Source organism: Podarcis raffonei, chromosome 15 (assembly GCF_027172205.1).
Source record: "Podarcis raffonei isolate rPodRaf1 chromosome 15, rPodRaf1.pri, whole genome shotgun sequence".
Taxonomy (NCBI): Eukaryota; Metazoa; Chordata; class Lepidosauria; order Squamata; family Lacertidae; genus Podarcis; species Podarcis raffonei.
In genome coordinates, this window is record NC_070616.1 from 1,970,618 (window position 1) to 1,985,729 (window position 15,112).

The following is a 15,112-nucleotide window of genomic DNA, read 5'->3' on the forward strand; positions in this document are numbered from 1 at the left end:
GCAAAGGTCCCAGGACATGGTTCATGAGCGATTGAAAACAGGCGGAGCCTGATTGCAATCCGAATGGCATAACGAGATATTCAAAAGCCCCCAAAGGGGTGAACATGGTGGTTTTCCATTCATCCCCTTTCCTTATTCGTATCAGGTTGTATGCCCCTCTCAGGTCCAGTTTCGTGAATATCTTTCCCTTCCTCACCCTGGTCAAAATGTCATCAATCCTGGGCATGGGGAAAGTCACTGGTTCTGACACGGCATTTAGCCGCCGGTAGTCCACTACAAGCCTGGGTTTATCCGTGTTTTTTTTGTCCACAAAAAACACTGGGCTCCCCCCCACCGCTCTGGACTCTCTGATGAAGCCCCTCTTCAGGTTTTTATCAATAAACTCCCTTAACTCCTGCATTTCCCTGTCTGACATGGCGTACAGCTTGCCCACGGGGAGCTGGGCCCCAGGGACCAGGTTAATTTGGCAGTCAAAGTCTCTATGCGGTGGTAGTTTATCTGCTTCCCTTTCGCTGAAGACCTTGCTCAGGTCAGCGTATTGTTTGGGCACCTTCCCTTTGTCCGCCACTTCCGTCCCTGCTAGAAAGGCTTTTGCCCCTTCTGGCACCTTTCCTTCTCTGCAGTGTTCCAGGCAATGTGCTGACCCAAAGGAGACCACTCTCTGATGCCAGCCCACTAGCGGGTCATGCAACGCTAGCCAGCTCATTCCCAAAATGACGGGAGCCCCTCCCAGGGTGGCCACATTGAACGCTATCCTTTCGGTGTGCCTGGCCACCCTCATAACCATTGGGACGGTCTGTAGGCTAACTTCTCCTCCCAACAGCTCCCTCCCATCGATCGTGGTCACCTGCAGGGGGTTGCTTAAAGGGAGTATCTGTATCTGGTGTTCAGCTGCAAACTCCTTACTCATAAAATTACAGGAGCTGCCTGAGTCCAACAGCGCCTTTGTCTTTAGTGGGTATCCGTTTGCCAGCTCTAGCAACACCTCTATTACTAGGGCTGGTCTTGGAGGTTCTGGAGTGGGCACTTTTACTGCTCCTTGGCCTGGCTGCAGTGCCCTGACGGTGGCAGCCAGGCGTTGGCTTTTACTGGCTCCTGGACTCCCTCCTCCTTCCCCCCAACAGCTCCCGCCATCCCTTGCCATTCCTTTCTTTGCAGGCAGACTCTGGCAAAGTGACCTGGCTGCTGGCACAGATAACATTTCTTGGCGCTCTTTTCCTCCTTCTTCCTCCCTTCACTGGGATTTGAAACTGCGCGCGTGCGCGCTGTTCCAACTTCCATCGGCTCTCCTGGCGGGAAACTCGGCTCTGGAATCTCTGGAATGCGGAAATCCCTCCAACGCTCTCCTTTCCCCTCCCGCTTCTCCAAGGCTCTTGCCTCCTGGCGCGCTCCAATGGTCAGCGCTGATTTGGTCAGCTGGTCCATAGACTCCGCCCTGGGCGCTCGGGAAAGTTCGTCTTTCACCACCGAAGAAAGCCCCTCTTCAAAGAGCATTTGAATGGGTTCCGCCGATAGGTCCCACCCTAATTTATGTATCAACATTGTAAACTCAGTCCAGTACTCACGCACCGATCGGCTACCCTGTTTGCAAGCCATCAATTGTCTGCGCACCAGTCCCTGTTCAATCTCGCTGGAAAACATCAAATCCATGGCGCGAAAAAACTTCCTCGTGTCCTTCAGCATTTCACTATTCCCTGCCATCAGGGGTCTAACCCAGTCTCTCGCCCCCCCTTCGAGATGGCCAATCACAAACGCCACTCGCGATGCCTCGTCGGGAAAGTCGTTAAACTGCAGTTCGAGAGCATACTGCATCTCTGTCCTAAAGGCTTGGTAGTTCCTGGGGTCCCCCCCAAACTTCTGCACCAAACCTGGCATCTTTCTTGTTAGTGTAGCGCCTTTTGCCTTTTCTGCATCCTGCGCCCTCCTTTCCTCTAGCCTCGCCGTTTGCAGTGCTAGCTGGACTTCCAACACCCTGTACCTTTCTTCCAGGCTTGGACCCTCTCCAGCTCCTCCTGCTCCCCCGGCTCCGGCTGGGTTGCTCATGATGCCTCTCTGCACAAGCTGCTTTCAGGGACTGTCCGATTGCTGTGATGGGATGGTGAGCTGCTTGTGCGTAAAGTCCTAGTCCCTCAGAGTTTGGCTAAGTCCACAAACCTCTGTCTGTGACGGAGCTCCTTAAGCATGGCTCCATCAGTCGCTCGTTGAATCGGACAGTGGGCGTTTACGGAACTTCTTCCAGCATAAAAGCTCCTTAACGGAAACGCGTCTTCTGGACTCTCGGCGTGACAGTTTCCGGCGAGGAGTGGGTGTCCCTATAGGATGTCCTGAAACCTCCCCACTGTTCTCGCTTGAAGTGTCTCTGAGCCCTCCCTCCGACTCACTTTCCCTTGGAACTCCACTTCTCCCCCTGCTGGTCCCCTCCTCAGCTGAATGGTCTCTCTCACCCTCCGTGAGCCCCTTCACCTCCTGCGTCTCAGATGGCAGTTCCCTGACAGGTTCTTACGAACACTCTGCAAAAAGCTCTTTTGTGAATAAAACGACCTGGGCCAGGGGCTGGAGGCAGAGATTATTAGACGCACCCTTCCCAGAGTCTTGCTGGTTCAAGCCTCTGTGTGTATTCTTATTAATCAGAGTTCAATCCTTCCTTTACTTTGAGAACGCCTCACCCCAGCCCGACTCTCCTTTGCTCTTCCCTCCACAGTCTTGCAGGAGGCGGTGAGCACCCGGGATCTGGAGCTTGTTCAGCTGGTGCTGCGTTACCGCGACTACCAGCGGGCCATCAAGCGCCTGGCCGGCATCCCCCTCCTGCTTGAGAGGCTGCGCAAGGTAGGCAGGGGGGCTTCCTGGAACTCGTCGCCATCGTCATCCCTAAGGGAGAAGGAAAATGCTCTCTTGGTTATCTCTGCTGCCGGTGGTTTTCTAGATTGTAACCCCCTCAGGGCAGGGACCTATAGCCTTTTGTCAGAAGTAAATGCATCCCCTCCACTGCCTCTGTTTCTCCTCTCTTCCTCTGTTGGACTACAACTCCCATCAGTGCCAGCCAGAGTGGTCCAAAACAGGGTTGTGATGGGAGCTGAAGTCCAACACAGGTGTAAATGTTCCTGTCTGTTAATTCCTGGGGTTTTGAGCTGTTGTTAAAGGCAGAGTAGTCAGGGGTGGTAAAAAAAGTTGGCAACTTTAGTTGTACATTTAAATGAATGAATCACAGAGAGAGATACAGTCATACCTCGGGTTAAATGTGCTTCAAGTTGAGCGAGTTGCACTCCACGGCAACCCGGAAGTAACGGAGCATGTTACTTCCGGGTTTCGCTGCTTGCACATGCGCAGACGCTCAAAATGACGTGCGCATGCGCAGACATGCTGTCGCTAGATACGTTTACTTCTAGATGTGAACGGGGCTCCGGAACGGAACCCGTTCGTATCTAGAGGTACCACTGTAGTTGGGCTAGAGGCCAGTTTTTCAAGCCTCATACCTAGAAGATTGGGCTACGGCTGGGCCAAGAGTGAACCCAGGCATCCGGCATCCCTTTGACCTCTGTAGCCCTTGACCTTTGACCTCTTCTCTCCTTACACCAGGCGCAAGATTTCTACGTGGAGATGAAATGGGAATTTACGAGCTGGGGTATGTTTGCATGCAGAATAATAATAAAAAGCAACTGTAGGATTAATAAGAATAAATGTAACAACATTAATAATAACTACTTTGGGTTCATTTGGGTATGAGGTATGGGCTTCCCCTCCCATCATTGAAAGCAACATGCCCCCACTTCCCATCCTGCCTTTTCCCCTGTTAAAAGTGATATCAGGACATCATCGTAAATCGGGGTTTATCTTCCACCCTCAGCGCCTTCTGTGCATCCTTGGGATAATTCAAGAGCACCTCTGAACATGCACAGAGTCCTTTCCCCCTCCCCACTTAGGGGTTTCCAAGCCAGGCTTTTAGGGGGAGCTCTGAGTCATGGATGGGGACACGCTTTGCCCCAGCAGGCGAGATCTTTATTTATATAGACCATTAAAAATCAGCAAAAATACATAAAACCATGCAGCCAAAACCAAACAGAAAAGTTAAAACCAGGCAGGGAAAATTGGGAGATGATGTAGAAGCACCGACACCTAATGCTGCCTCTCTTCCCCTCTCCTCGGCAGTCCCCCTGGTCTCCAAAATCTGCCCCAGCGACACGTACAAGGTCTGGAAGTGTGGACAGAACCTCCGGGTGGACACGACGCTCCTGGGTTTCGACCACATGACGTGGCAGCGCGGCAGCCGCAGTTTCATCTTCCGAGGACAAGGTTGTTGGGAGCTCAGCTGAGCCGCTTCGCGTCCCGGGACCCCGTAGGGAAGGGAACTTGAGGAAGGAGGGAGATTCAGGGGCCACACTTTCCCGTTGCGGAAAGTCGGTGCTTTTGGGGGACCACGGAGTGCATGGTTGTGAAATGGGGCACAATTATATCATGATGAGTTATATAAAGTATGTCTTGATTGTATAGTTGCTCTGTATTTCTAACCTGCTCTAAGGGCCTTGAGGCAGCCTGTCGCCTCCACAATAACCCTGTGAGGTAGGCTAGGCTGAAGGGTGAAGAAAAGCTTGTTCCTGAAGTTGTATTGTTGCATCTGGCAGCGTTGCTGCTGCAGTTGCTACAATTTGTGTGGGGTTTTTTGTTGTTTGATACTGAGGGGTATACACATTATCAAAGAAATAAATAATTTGGGGGTTAGGTTGCGCCCCATGGTAGCTGCTGCCCTTTGGGCACAGATGGGGCAGAAGGCAGGGAGCCCGACAGCAGGCGGCGCCAGAGCCAACTTACTCCTGTTTTGTCCCCGTCTTCCTCCTCCCTGCTGAGTTCTCACTGGGACTGAAGGAAGCTGGCAGCCCCAGAGACCGGCAGGCAGCAAGAAGGCAGCTGGGTGTGGGGTGGCTGAGATCAGACAGAGGATGGTGGAGCAGTGCCGTATTTTCCCTAAGGGACCGCACACTCCACTGGTTTTTCCCCCCCTTTGGCCAAGCCAGATTGTCAGGATACATCCCTCTCAGGAGGGCACCGGTCATTTCTCTCTCTTCCTCTGCCCCGCAGACAGCAGCGCCGTCGTGATGGAGATTGACCACGACCGGCAAGTGGTCTACACCGAAACGCTGGCACTGGCCGCCCACGACCGGGAGGGACTCCTGGCCATGGTGCAGCCCACGGAGGAGCAGGTGATGGGCCGCCTCCTGGCCCCCGTGGTCGCCACCCAGTTGGACACACGCAACATTGCCTTTGAGAGGTGAGCCAGGATCGCATCCTCTGGAGCAGCGGGGAGGGAAACCTCTGTCCTGTGGGCCAAATGTAGCCCAAGCCACGCCTTCTTCCCCAGGCCACGCCCTCTCCTGAGCCACACCCCTTTCCTGGCCCCTCCTTCACCCTCTCCTTGAGTGTTTTTGCCTGATCGTTCCTGTTTGCTGGGCTGGAAAGAGGGGGGGGGCGGGTGCTGGGAGCAGGTCAGCCACAACTCACAAGGTGTCGGTGAAGTTGACTCTTTAGTGAAAGAAACAAAACGGCGCAGGCCTAGTGGTCACAGCAACTCTTCCCAGCAGAACTTGCCCCAAGGAGGCAGTTGCGAGGCCCCACCTTCCCACAGCTCCCTAAATCTCCTCTTCCCCCAGGTCTTTTCCAAGCAGTCTGAGGGTCCTTCATCTTGGCTGTCTTTGCTACGCCCTCTTCATACCTCTACTGGTTCTGGGCGGTCAGGGGGAGACGAGCTGGTCCCTGGCTTCTTCAGCAGCCTGCCTCATCTCTTCCTCTTGACCCCACTCTTCTACAGCCTCCACTTACGCCTCTGATTCTGGATTTCTTTTGGCCCCAGCCTCTTCCTCCTCACTAAGTCCTTACCTCTTTAGCTTCCGACACCTCCTCCTCCCAGTCTTCTCCCTTGTCTGCCTCTGACCAGTCCTTGTTGTCCCACGACCACTCCCCTGGCCCTGAGCCTTCTCCCCTTGGGGGTTCCCCAACTGCTGCCTCCCCCCACTCCTCTGCATCCAGCCAGTCCATGGCAGAGAGAGTAGAAGCTCTCCTACTCCTCTGCGATGTTCTCCACCCCCATTGTTCTGCCCGGACACTGAGGTCCAGCGCCGAGGGCCTTCTGGCGGTTTCCTCCCTGAGAGAAGACAAGTTACAGGGAACCAGGCAGAGGGCCTTCTCGGTGGTGGCGCCCGCCCTGTGGAACGCCCTCCCACCAAATGTCATAGAGATAAACAACTACCTGACATTTAGAAGGCATCTGAAGGCAGCCCTGTTCAGGGAAGTTTTTAATGTGTGACATTTTAATGTATTTTTAATCTTTGTTGGAAACCGCCCAGAGTGGCTGGGGAGACCCAGCCGGATGGGCGGGGTACAAATAATAAATTACTATTATTATTATTATTACTAGACAAAGGGAGAACTTTCAAGCATTGCTCTGCCTCTTTTGCCTCCGGGATCTGGCCCCTGAGAGGCTTCCCAGGAGAATATGCGGCCCTCGTTTTGAAAATGCTGGGTTGGGTTGAGTTGTGAGAACCCGTCTTGTAGGCGTCTCCAACCAACGTCTCCTCCAGCTGATTGCTTCCACGGTGGAGGCCTGTTCTTCTGCCCCTGGAAGAGGAGCTGCTACACAAAACAAATGAAATACCGCGAAAATCCCTGAAACGAGAAGTAATCGACTAGAAATATCATCTCATAGAAATAAACTAAATAATAAAAATCAAAAAGTTTAAGGGAAAATTTAGAAAAACCTAGAATTGTACAAAGCCTTAACGGGATGCCGGCTACAAACCTCGTTTTGTACAATTCTAGGTTTTTCTAAATTAAGCTTTTTGAAACTTCTCGTTTCAGGGATTTTCACGGTATTTCATTTGTTTTGTGGAATTTCTCGGGTCCGTGACTTTCTTTTTTCTCCTGGAAGAGGAGCAGCTGCTCTTGGCATCCAAATTGCACCCAAGACTGGGCTTCCCTGGCCTCTCCCCATCTTCCTCTTTGAACTGGAGTTGAGTGGCGATTTACTCCGTGGCCGGGAGAGAGAGCTAATCTCCACCTCTGCTGTTGTTTCCCCTCTCCGTTCCAGGAACAAGACGGGTATTTTGGGCTGGAGGAGCGAGAAGACGGAGGTGGTGAACGGGTACGAGGCCAAGGTGAGGACCGGCCTGGGCGAGTATCTTCGCAGGAGAAGGGTCTTTGAGTAGAGAGAGTAAGCAAAGGACCGTACAGTCAGGGCGATGGAAGCAGAGAGCTTTATCGATGAAGACGAGGAGCTTGAAGCTGCTGCAGGGAATGTTGGGAGCCAAGGGAAGTTGCACTTTCCCAGAGCCACCGGCAGCAACCTTTGGCATTTCCCCTGCCTCCCTCTTCAGGTTTACGGGGCTTCCAATGTAGAGCTCATCACTCGGACGCGGACTGAGCATCTCTCGGAGCAGCACAAAGGAAAAACCAAAGGTAAGCCTTTTGACCTCTCCTTGCGGGGGTCTTCCAAGGCAGGCTGAATCCTGATACCCAAGAGCCGCACTGCCTCTGTCTAGAGCCTAAGCTGAGGGTGATCCAGTGGATTTGCGGTGGACGGACCACCCGCGTTTTAACCGATTGCCAGTCCAGTTAAAAGTCAAGGGCTGTAGCTCAGTGGCAAGTCCCAGGTTGAGTCTTCAAAGGCATCTTCAGGTAGGACAAAACCCATCGCTGGGAAACCTGGCGAGCCGCTGCTGCCAGTCAGTGCAGGCAACACTGGGCTTGATGAGACCAACTCAGCCCAAGGCAGCTTCCTATGTGTAGATGCTCTACTGCTGAGCTGCGGCCCGTTCCCAAAGTCTCAGAGCTGGGATGAGGGCTGACGACCGAGAGCATTGAGAAAGCCACAGGTTCCCAGCCCGGGAAAAAAGCTCTACTGGTTTGTCTGTCTTTTGCAGGCGGGAAAACCCCTCTCCAGTCCTTCCTGGGCATTGCCGAACAACATGTGGGCCCCAACAATGGGGTGAGTAATAAGTGGGGGCAGTAGGTATGGGGGACACTGCACCCCAGAGGCCATTTGAAGGCTCCTTTTGTTGTACAGTGGTATCTTGGTTTAAGAACAGCTTAGCTTATGAACAACTTGGATTAAGAACGCTGCAAACCCAGAAGGAGGTGTTTTGGTTTGTGAACTTTGCCTTGGAAGCAGAACATGTTCTGCTTCTGGTTGAGTGTGTTCCATTGGTAAATTGAGTCCCCTGCTGCTGTGGGAAAGCACACCTTGGTTTAAGAACGCTTTGGTTTAAGAATGGACTTCCGGAACGGATTAAGTTTGTAAACCAAGGTACCACTCTAATAATGTTTTGCAGCACAGCTGGAGATCTTCAGACCAAGGGCCAGATGTGGATCTTCAGGCTTCTTTGCTTGGCCCACGGGACTCTCCCCAGGCCACGCCCCCTACCCAGGCCATGCCCCTCCTGAGCCACGCCCCCTACCCAGGCCACGCCCCTCACTGCCCCTTGCTTTTGCCCCATCCTGAGCTCTGCTAACAGCTCCGGGATAGAGGACAGAAAGGGTGTATGTTTGTGTAGAAACCAGCCTAGTGCATGAAGGTAAAATTTGCATTTCTCGTCCCACCCCCTTTTGCCTCCAGCTCCACCAACCTCTCGCATGTGGCCCCCATAAGCTTGTCTGAAAGGCAGTGTGGCCCTAAGGCTGAAAAAGGCCCCTGTCCGTTTTTTCAGGTTTTATTGCTGATGATGGTTCCATTCATTCATTCATTCATTCTCCACACCTCCTCATTTAATCCCCAGAACAGCCCTGCGAGGTAGTTTAGGCTGAGAGGGATTGACTGGCCTGAAGTCACCCAGTGAGAGCTTCATGGCCAAGTGGGAAAATTCGAACCCAGGTCTCCCCGGGGTCCCAGTCCCACACTCTAACCACAATGCCTTCACTGACTCGCTGTCCCCCTCGTAAGGTGGGATAGAAAGGATCTCAAACAGAAACCAAGGCTTGGCCAAGCAACAAACCCTTCTTAGGATACCCTCCCTCCAACCTTGCCTTGGTTTCCCAAACACTGCACCCCCCGCCCCCTAAAGTGTCTGGAGTGCCGACATCCACCCAAAGTCCTCCACTAGAGTTTAAGGAGTATATTGATAAGGTGGAACATGCGCAGAGGAGGGCTACCTAAATGATGAAGGGTCTGGAAACCAAGCCTGATGAGGAATGGTTGAAGGAGCTGGGTATGTTTAGCCTTGAGACGGGGGTGGCGCTGTGGGTAAAAGCCTTAGCGCCTAGGGCTTGCCAATCACGGTTCGAATCCCCGCGGCGGGGTGCGCTCCCCCTGCTCGGTCCCAGCACCTGCCAACCTAGCAGTTCGAAAGCACCCCCGGGTGCAAGTAGATAAATAGGGACCGCTTACTAGCGGGAAGGTAAACGGCGTTTCCGTGTGCGGCTCTGGCTCGCCAGAGCAGCGATGTCACGCTGGTCACGTGACCCGGAAGTGTCTGCGGACAGCGCTGGCCCCTGGCCTCTTGAGTGAGATGGGCGCACAACCCCAGAGTCTGTCAAGACTGGCCCGTACGGGCAGGGGTACCTTTACCTTTACCTTATGTTTAGCCTGGAAGAGAGGAGATAGGAGAGTCATCTTCCAATATCCAGAGGGTTGCCACTTGGAAGATGGAGCGAGCTTGTTTTCTCCTGCTCTGGAGGATAGGATCCAAACCAATGGATTCAAGTTATAAGAAAGGAGATTCCAACATTAGGGAGAACTTCCTGATGGTAGAAGCCGTTCAGCAGCAGAACGGACTCTCCTCTATCAGGGGTTTTAAGCAGAGCTTGGCTATCCACCCACCTGGGATTGTTTAGCCGCGCTTCTGGAATTGGAGGGGCTTGGACCCCATGACCCCAGGGGTCCCTTTCCAACTCTCTGATTTTGTGTATTCTCAGAGTATTGCGAAAGAACGATTTCAATCAACATTTGATGATCTCCTTCTACCGGTCCACAATAGAAAGTGTCCATTCATACTGCATCACGGTGTGGTACGCTGGTTTGACATCAACTGATAGGAAGTGCCTATGGAGGGTGGTAGGGACGCTGGTGGCGCTGTGGGTTAAACCACAGAGCCTAGAATCTGCTGATCAGAAGGTTGGCGGTTCAAATCCCCGTGACAGGGTGAGCTCCCGTTCCTCGGTCCCTGCTCCTGCCCACCTAGCAGTATGAAAGCACATCAAAGTGCAAGTAGATAAATAGGTACTGCTCTGGCGGGAAGGTAAATGGCGTTTCCGTGCGCTGCTCTGGTTCGCCAGAAGCGGCTTAGTCATGCTGGCCACGTGACCCGGAAGCTGTACGCCGGCTCCCTCGGCCAGTAAAGCAAGATGAGTGCCTCAACCCCAGAGTCGGTCACTACTGGACCTAATGGTCAGGGGTCCCTTTACCTTTACAGAGGGTGGTGAATACAGCACAAGATATTATGGGCTGTCCCGTGAATCTGCTGGATGAAATAGCGGAAGAACGTTGGCTCAGGAGAGTGAGGAAAATTCTCAGGGATGATTATTCACACCCTGGCCGGCACTTTCTTGATCTCCTGCCCTCGGGCAGAAGATATAGAAGCCTGATTAGTTGCGCCAACAGGGTAAAGAACAGCTTCTATCCGGGGGCTGTTAGGCTGCTGAATGAAAAGACAACAACAGGGCAACGGACTTTCAGGTTTGGTGGGTGTGCGTCAGTAAACAAGCGGAATTAAGACTAAGAGAGCTGACAGAAACGGTTGAATACGTGGAATTAGCAAAACTGATCCACAGAATCCATAACTAAGAGGAAACAAAGTTCAGAAGTGAATGGAGTAAATTTGTGGAGTATATACGGAATAATTGTAGAAGTTTAAAGACTGTAGTAGGATTTAAATAAATCTTATGACATGAATAGGATGGTGTTAAGAGTATGTGAAAAAAGGAAAGATTAATATGAAACCTCTGAAGGGAGGGAAGTCCGTACTTGACAGAGTGTTGAGAAAATAAGTGTACATAAGGCTGTAGAACATTAGTGTATTTATTTTGTTTTGTTTGTGTTAAAGAAAACTTAATAAAAAGCATTTAAAAAAAAAGACTAAGAGACCTGAGTGTGGGGTGCTTGTGTAATCTCACGGTATACAAATTGTGACGATAAATTATTTCAATTCCAATTCCATTCTCTCTCCCTGCAGGCTCTCATCACGCAAACTTTGAGCCACGCCAACCCCACAGCCATCACGCCGGAGGAATACTTCAATCCCACTTTTGAGCTGGGCAGCCGGGATATGGGGCGCCCCATTGAACTCACCACCAAGACGCAGAAGTGAGGCTGGCTGGTTGGGTGGCAGGGAGGGAGGGAGATACTCCTTTGGGTGGGGTGGGGGGGTGAAGGACAGCGCAGGGCTCACAGTCTCTCTTCCTGCCTCCCCCCGGGCTCCTCTGTCTCTCTCCGTCAGGTTCAAGGCGAAGTTGTGGCTCTGCGAAGACCACCCTCTCTCGCTGGCTGAGCAGGTGGCCCCCATCATTGACCTGATGGCCGTCAGCAACGCCCTCTTTGCCAAGCTGCGGGACTTCATCACTCTGCGCCTGCCCCCGGGCTTCCCTGTGAAAATCGGTGAGGAGAGACCCCCCCCAACCCGGGCAGAGCTGGGCTGGTTGGTCCTTGTCCCATAGCTGTCAACTTACAGATTTGAAAATAAGGGACCAGCAGCCTCGAAAATAAGGGATCAGCAGCCAAAATAAGGGGTCAACAATTACTTTGATGAAATACATATTTTGTTGCGTGCAAATGGATACCTATTAGGTCCATAAATTACCATATAGCATATATTCAACACAAAAAAACAGCAACAATTTGTTGTTGACAAAGGACAGCTGGACATAGAAAGGGCCCCATTACCTTCAGTAGCTTATTTAAGGGACATCATCAATAAGGGACAGCAGCGGGACATGGCTCTGGGATAAGGGACTGTCCCACCAAATAAGGGACGCTTGACAGCTATGCCTTGTCCTTCACGCTTGTGCATTGCAGCGGGTTGAGCTACGTGACCCTCAAGGTCCCTTGCAACTCCACGACTTTACAAAATGCTCCTTTCACTCCAGGCAAGAGAGCCCAGAAATCATGGAGTTGGAAGGGGTCCAAGGTCATCTAGCCCAACCCCCAGCAGTGCAGGAATCACGGCTAATTCTGGGCAGACAGGGCTGTAGACAACACTGGGTGTGCTCACATTCGTGGCCTGAAATGCAGAGAGGTCATCCCCTCCGTCCTCGGCTGCTTTTTGAGCTGCATTTACGCAGAGGTTTTCTCATCAATAAAGGGATTGGAGATGCCACACCCAACATTTTCTTATTCTTTCCCACCTGCAACATGCCCCCCCCCAATTCCTATTCACAAACCTGTCATCTGCCCCACTGGAGGCGCACTCCATTGTCTTCAGAGACAGATGGGTGCCAACCCAGATAGGACCTTAAGGTCCACAAATAACAACACTTTGGAGGCCCCAAGCCTCAAGGAGGTTAGAGTGGTCTCAATTGGGCCAGGGCCTTTTCAGTACTGGCCCCGACTTGGTGGAACGCTCTGTCACAAGAGACCAGGGCCCTGCGGGACTGGACATCTTTCCGCAGGGCCTGCAAGACAGAGCTGTTCCGCCTGGCCTTTGGTTTGGACTCAGTCTGATCCTTATGTTTCCCTCCCCTTATGGTCTTGATTTATCGGCTACTTTAAAATGAGGCTGCATTTTAAATTGCATTTTAACCTGTATTTTAAATTGGGTTTTTTTCCCTTTTCTCTCCCCCTTTCCCCCCGTATTATGTTTTTACTGTGATTTTGTTGGTGTTACCCACTGTGAGCCTGGCTCTGGCCAGGGAGGGCGGGGTATAAATAAAATGTGTTGTTGTTGTTGTTGTAATGTCTATTCATTTCAGTGGCTCTGAGTAGGACTAATGTTCCATAAAAGACCTAATCTCTCTCGTTCTCTCCCCACCCGGCTAGAAATCCCCATTTTCCACATCCTCAATGCCCGCATCACCTTTGGAAACCTCAACGGCTGTGATGAAGCCGTGGTCTCGATCCGAGGGGCCGGCAGCCCCGGCAGTGACGCCCCGTCGCCAGGCAGTGATCGCTCCAGCATAAGCAGCTCCAGCTCTCTTGGTATGTTGGGGGGGGCAGAGGAAGAACATAAGGGGAACCTGCTGGATCAGGCCCATGTCCCATCTGGTTCAGCCTCCTCTTCTCACAGTCGCCAACCAGATGCCCCAAAGCAAAACCCACAAGGAGGACTTGAACACAAGACCCCTCTCCCCTCCTGCAGTTTCCAGCAAATGGGATTTAGAAACTTAACTGCCTCTGTCTGTGTATGCAGAGCAGAGCCATTGTGGCTGGCAGCCATCGACAGCCCTTCACTACTCCACAAATTTGTCCAGTCCTCTTATAAACCCGTCTTGGTTGGTGGTTGTCACTGCCTCCTGTGGCAGTGAGTTCCATAGATTAGCTATGTGCTGTTTGAAGAAACAGCTGGGAGCCTTTGAAGGGGGGGTCCCCTCAGCTGTATGAGGCATGAGGGAAATAGATGTAAAAGGGGGGGGGGCTTTTAAAGGGAATGGAGGGGGCATGAAGCAAGATACAAAATCTCCAATGCACTCAGAAGGAATCATAACACCACTTAGGGGCCATGTGCCCAAAATTGCTTCAGAAACAAAATTATAATAATCAGTGCAGTTTGGAAACAAGTGTTTAAAATCACCTTCTCCTTCTTCTCCTTCTACTTCTACTTCAGCCTTCAGCAACAATCACTCGTAGCCGAGTAAGATTGTCTTCCATAAACACGGTTTTAACAAGGAATCCATAAGTGACTGTGGAGGCCAATTCCTGATCCACACATCCTTCCACAGTGGGGACATAGGTTTCTGGGCAGGAGTTGATCACGGTGAGGGTTTGCCAAGTGTGCCTTCCTCCTAGCACATTTCTCCCATGCGTCCTGAGTTTGAGTGTCTTCAAAGCCCATGACACCTTTGGTAAAGGCTGTTCTCCACTGCAGTTTCGAAAGATGCAGCCCGCCATCTTGATTCAAGATGGCGTCTGACCGTCTCCAAATACAGGCAGGAATCTGCTCCTTGGTCTAGGAAGCTCTCCTGCAAAACCTGATTCCAGCAAACAGAAAAACCACCTTCCAAAATACAGAGCAGATCCATAGCTGAGGGAACCAGAGGAAACTCAGGGCAGAAGTCCTAAGCCCCATTCGGCAGAGCAAGGGGGAGGGCGCAGGTACATTTTCCAGGGGTGGGGAGTAAGCAGAGCAAGGCTTGATGAAGCGAGACCTCTTTGGCAGGGGGGCTGTGCTGTGGCTTTGATCCTCTCCACACACACCCCAGGCTCCTGCCGGTGCTATGAGATGGACCCGTCTCTATTCGAGGCCCCGCGAGGCTACAGCGTCATTGGGACCCATCCGGAGCCCCTGCGGGGAGAAGACGACGACGACCTCCTCCAATTCGCCATCCAGCAGAGTTTGCTAGAAGCTGGGAGCGAGTATGACCAGGTGGGCCTCTCCATCCCTCCCCTGTTCCCCGAGACCAGAGCTGTAGGGCTTGGGGGATCTGTTATTCTGCATGCAGAAGAGTCACTGGCAGACACCCCATTCTGGCGTCTCAAAGGACCTCCAGGAGCCTGGCTGGAGGGGAGAGCTTTGCGTAGGGGAGAGCGAGAGTAATCTGCTAAATCAAGGCTGGGGAACCTAGTGACAACCTGTCAGTGGCTGCACACCAGACATGGGTCTCATCCATATGTGCATTGTTGCTTCCAGGCAAGGAGGCATCATTACACAGGCCAGTGAGAAGTCTGGTCTGCAGACAGTCCCAAGGGCTGATTTGGTTGCAACAATCAACTATGGTTTGCTGTGACATGCAGTGGTTCTGGGCTCTCACTCTCTTCCCTCTTTTCTTCCGGTGCATCTGTTTCTGTCTGCAACGTCCCTTCATGCCTGAACCCTAAACTGAAGTTGATCTTACAGTTTAAAAGGAATGAGCCAGCTTCAGAAACTGTGGTTTCGGCAAACCACAGTTGAACAAAGTACGCTTAAGACTAACTGTTGCATTCTGAAGATAAAGGAAGGACTGGACCCTGATTAATACAATAGACACGAGGCTTGACCAGCAAGAC

At 52.1% G+C, this 15,112-nt stretch overlaps 1 protein-coding gene across 2 annotated transcripts in view; it reads left to right on the forward strand.

Moving 5' to 3' along the window:
* ANKRD13B (ankyrin repeat domain 13B) overlaps window positions 1-15,112 on the forward strand; it is a 38,281-nt gene that overhangs the window by 19,385 nt on the left and 3,784 nt on the right. For both annotated transcript variants that reach the window (XM_053366901.1, XM_053366900.1), the window contains exons 3-13: window positions 2,702-2,826; window positions 3,577-3,622; window positions 4,147-4,290; window positions 5,074-5,263; window positions 7,076-7,142; window positions 7,362-7,443; window positions 7,908-7,972; window positions 11,151-11,281; window positions 11,415-11,572; window positions 12,950-13,108; window positions 14,329-14,492. In XM_053366901.1, the coding sequence (XP_053222876.1) occupies window positions 2,702-2,826; window positions 3,577-3,622; window positions 4,147-4,290; window positions 5,074-5,263; window positions 7,076-7,142; window positions 7,362-7,443; window positions 7,908-7,972; window positions 11,151-11,281; window positions 11,415-11,572; window positions 12,950-13,108; window positions 14,329-14,492 (1,331 nt within the window). The remainder of the gene's footprint in view (window positions 1-2,701; window positions 2,827-3,576; window positions 3,623-4,146; window positions 4,291-5,073; window positions 5,264-7,075; window positions 7,143-7,361; window positions 7,444-7,907; window positions 7,973-11,150; window positions 11,282-11,414; window positions 11,573-12,949; window positions 13,109-14,328; window positions 14,493-15,112) is intronic.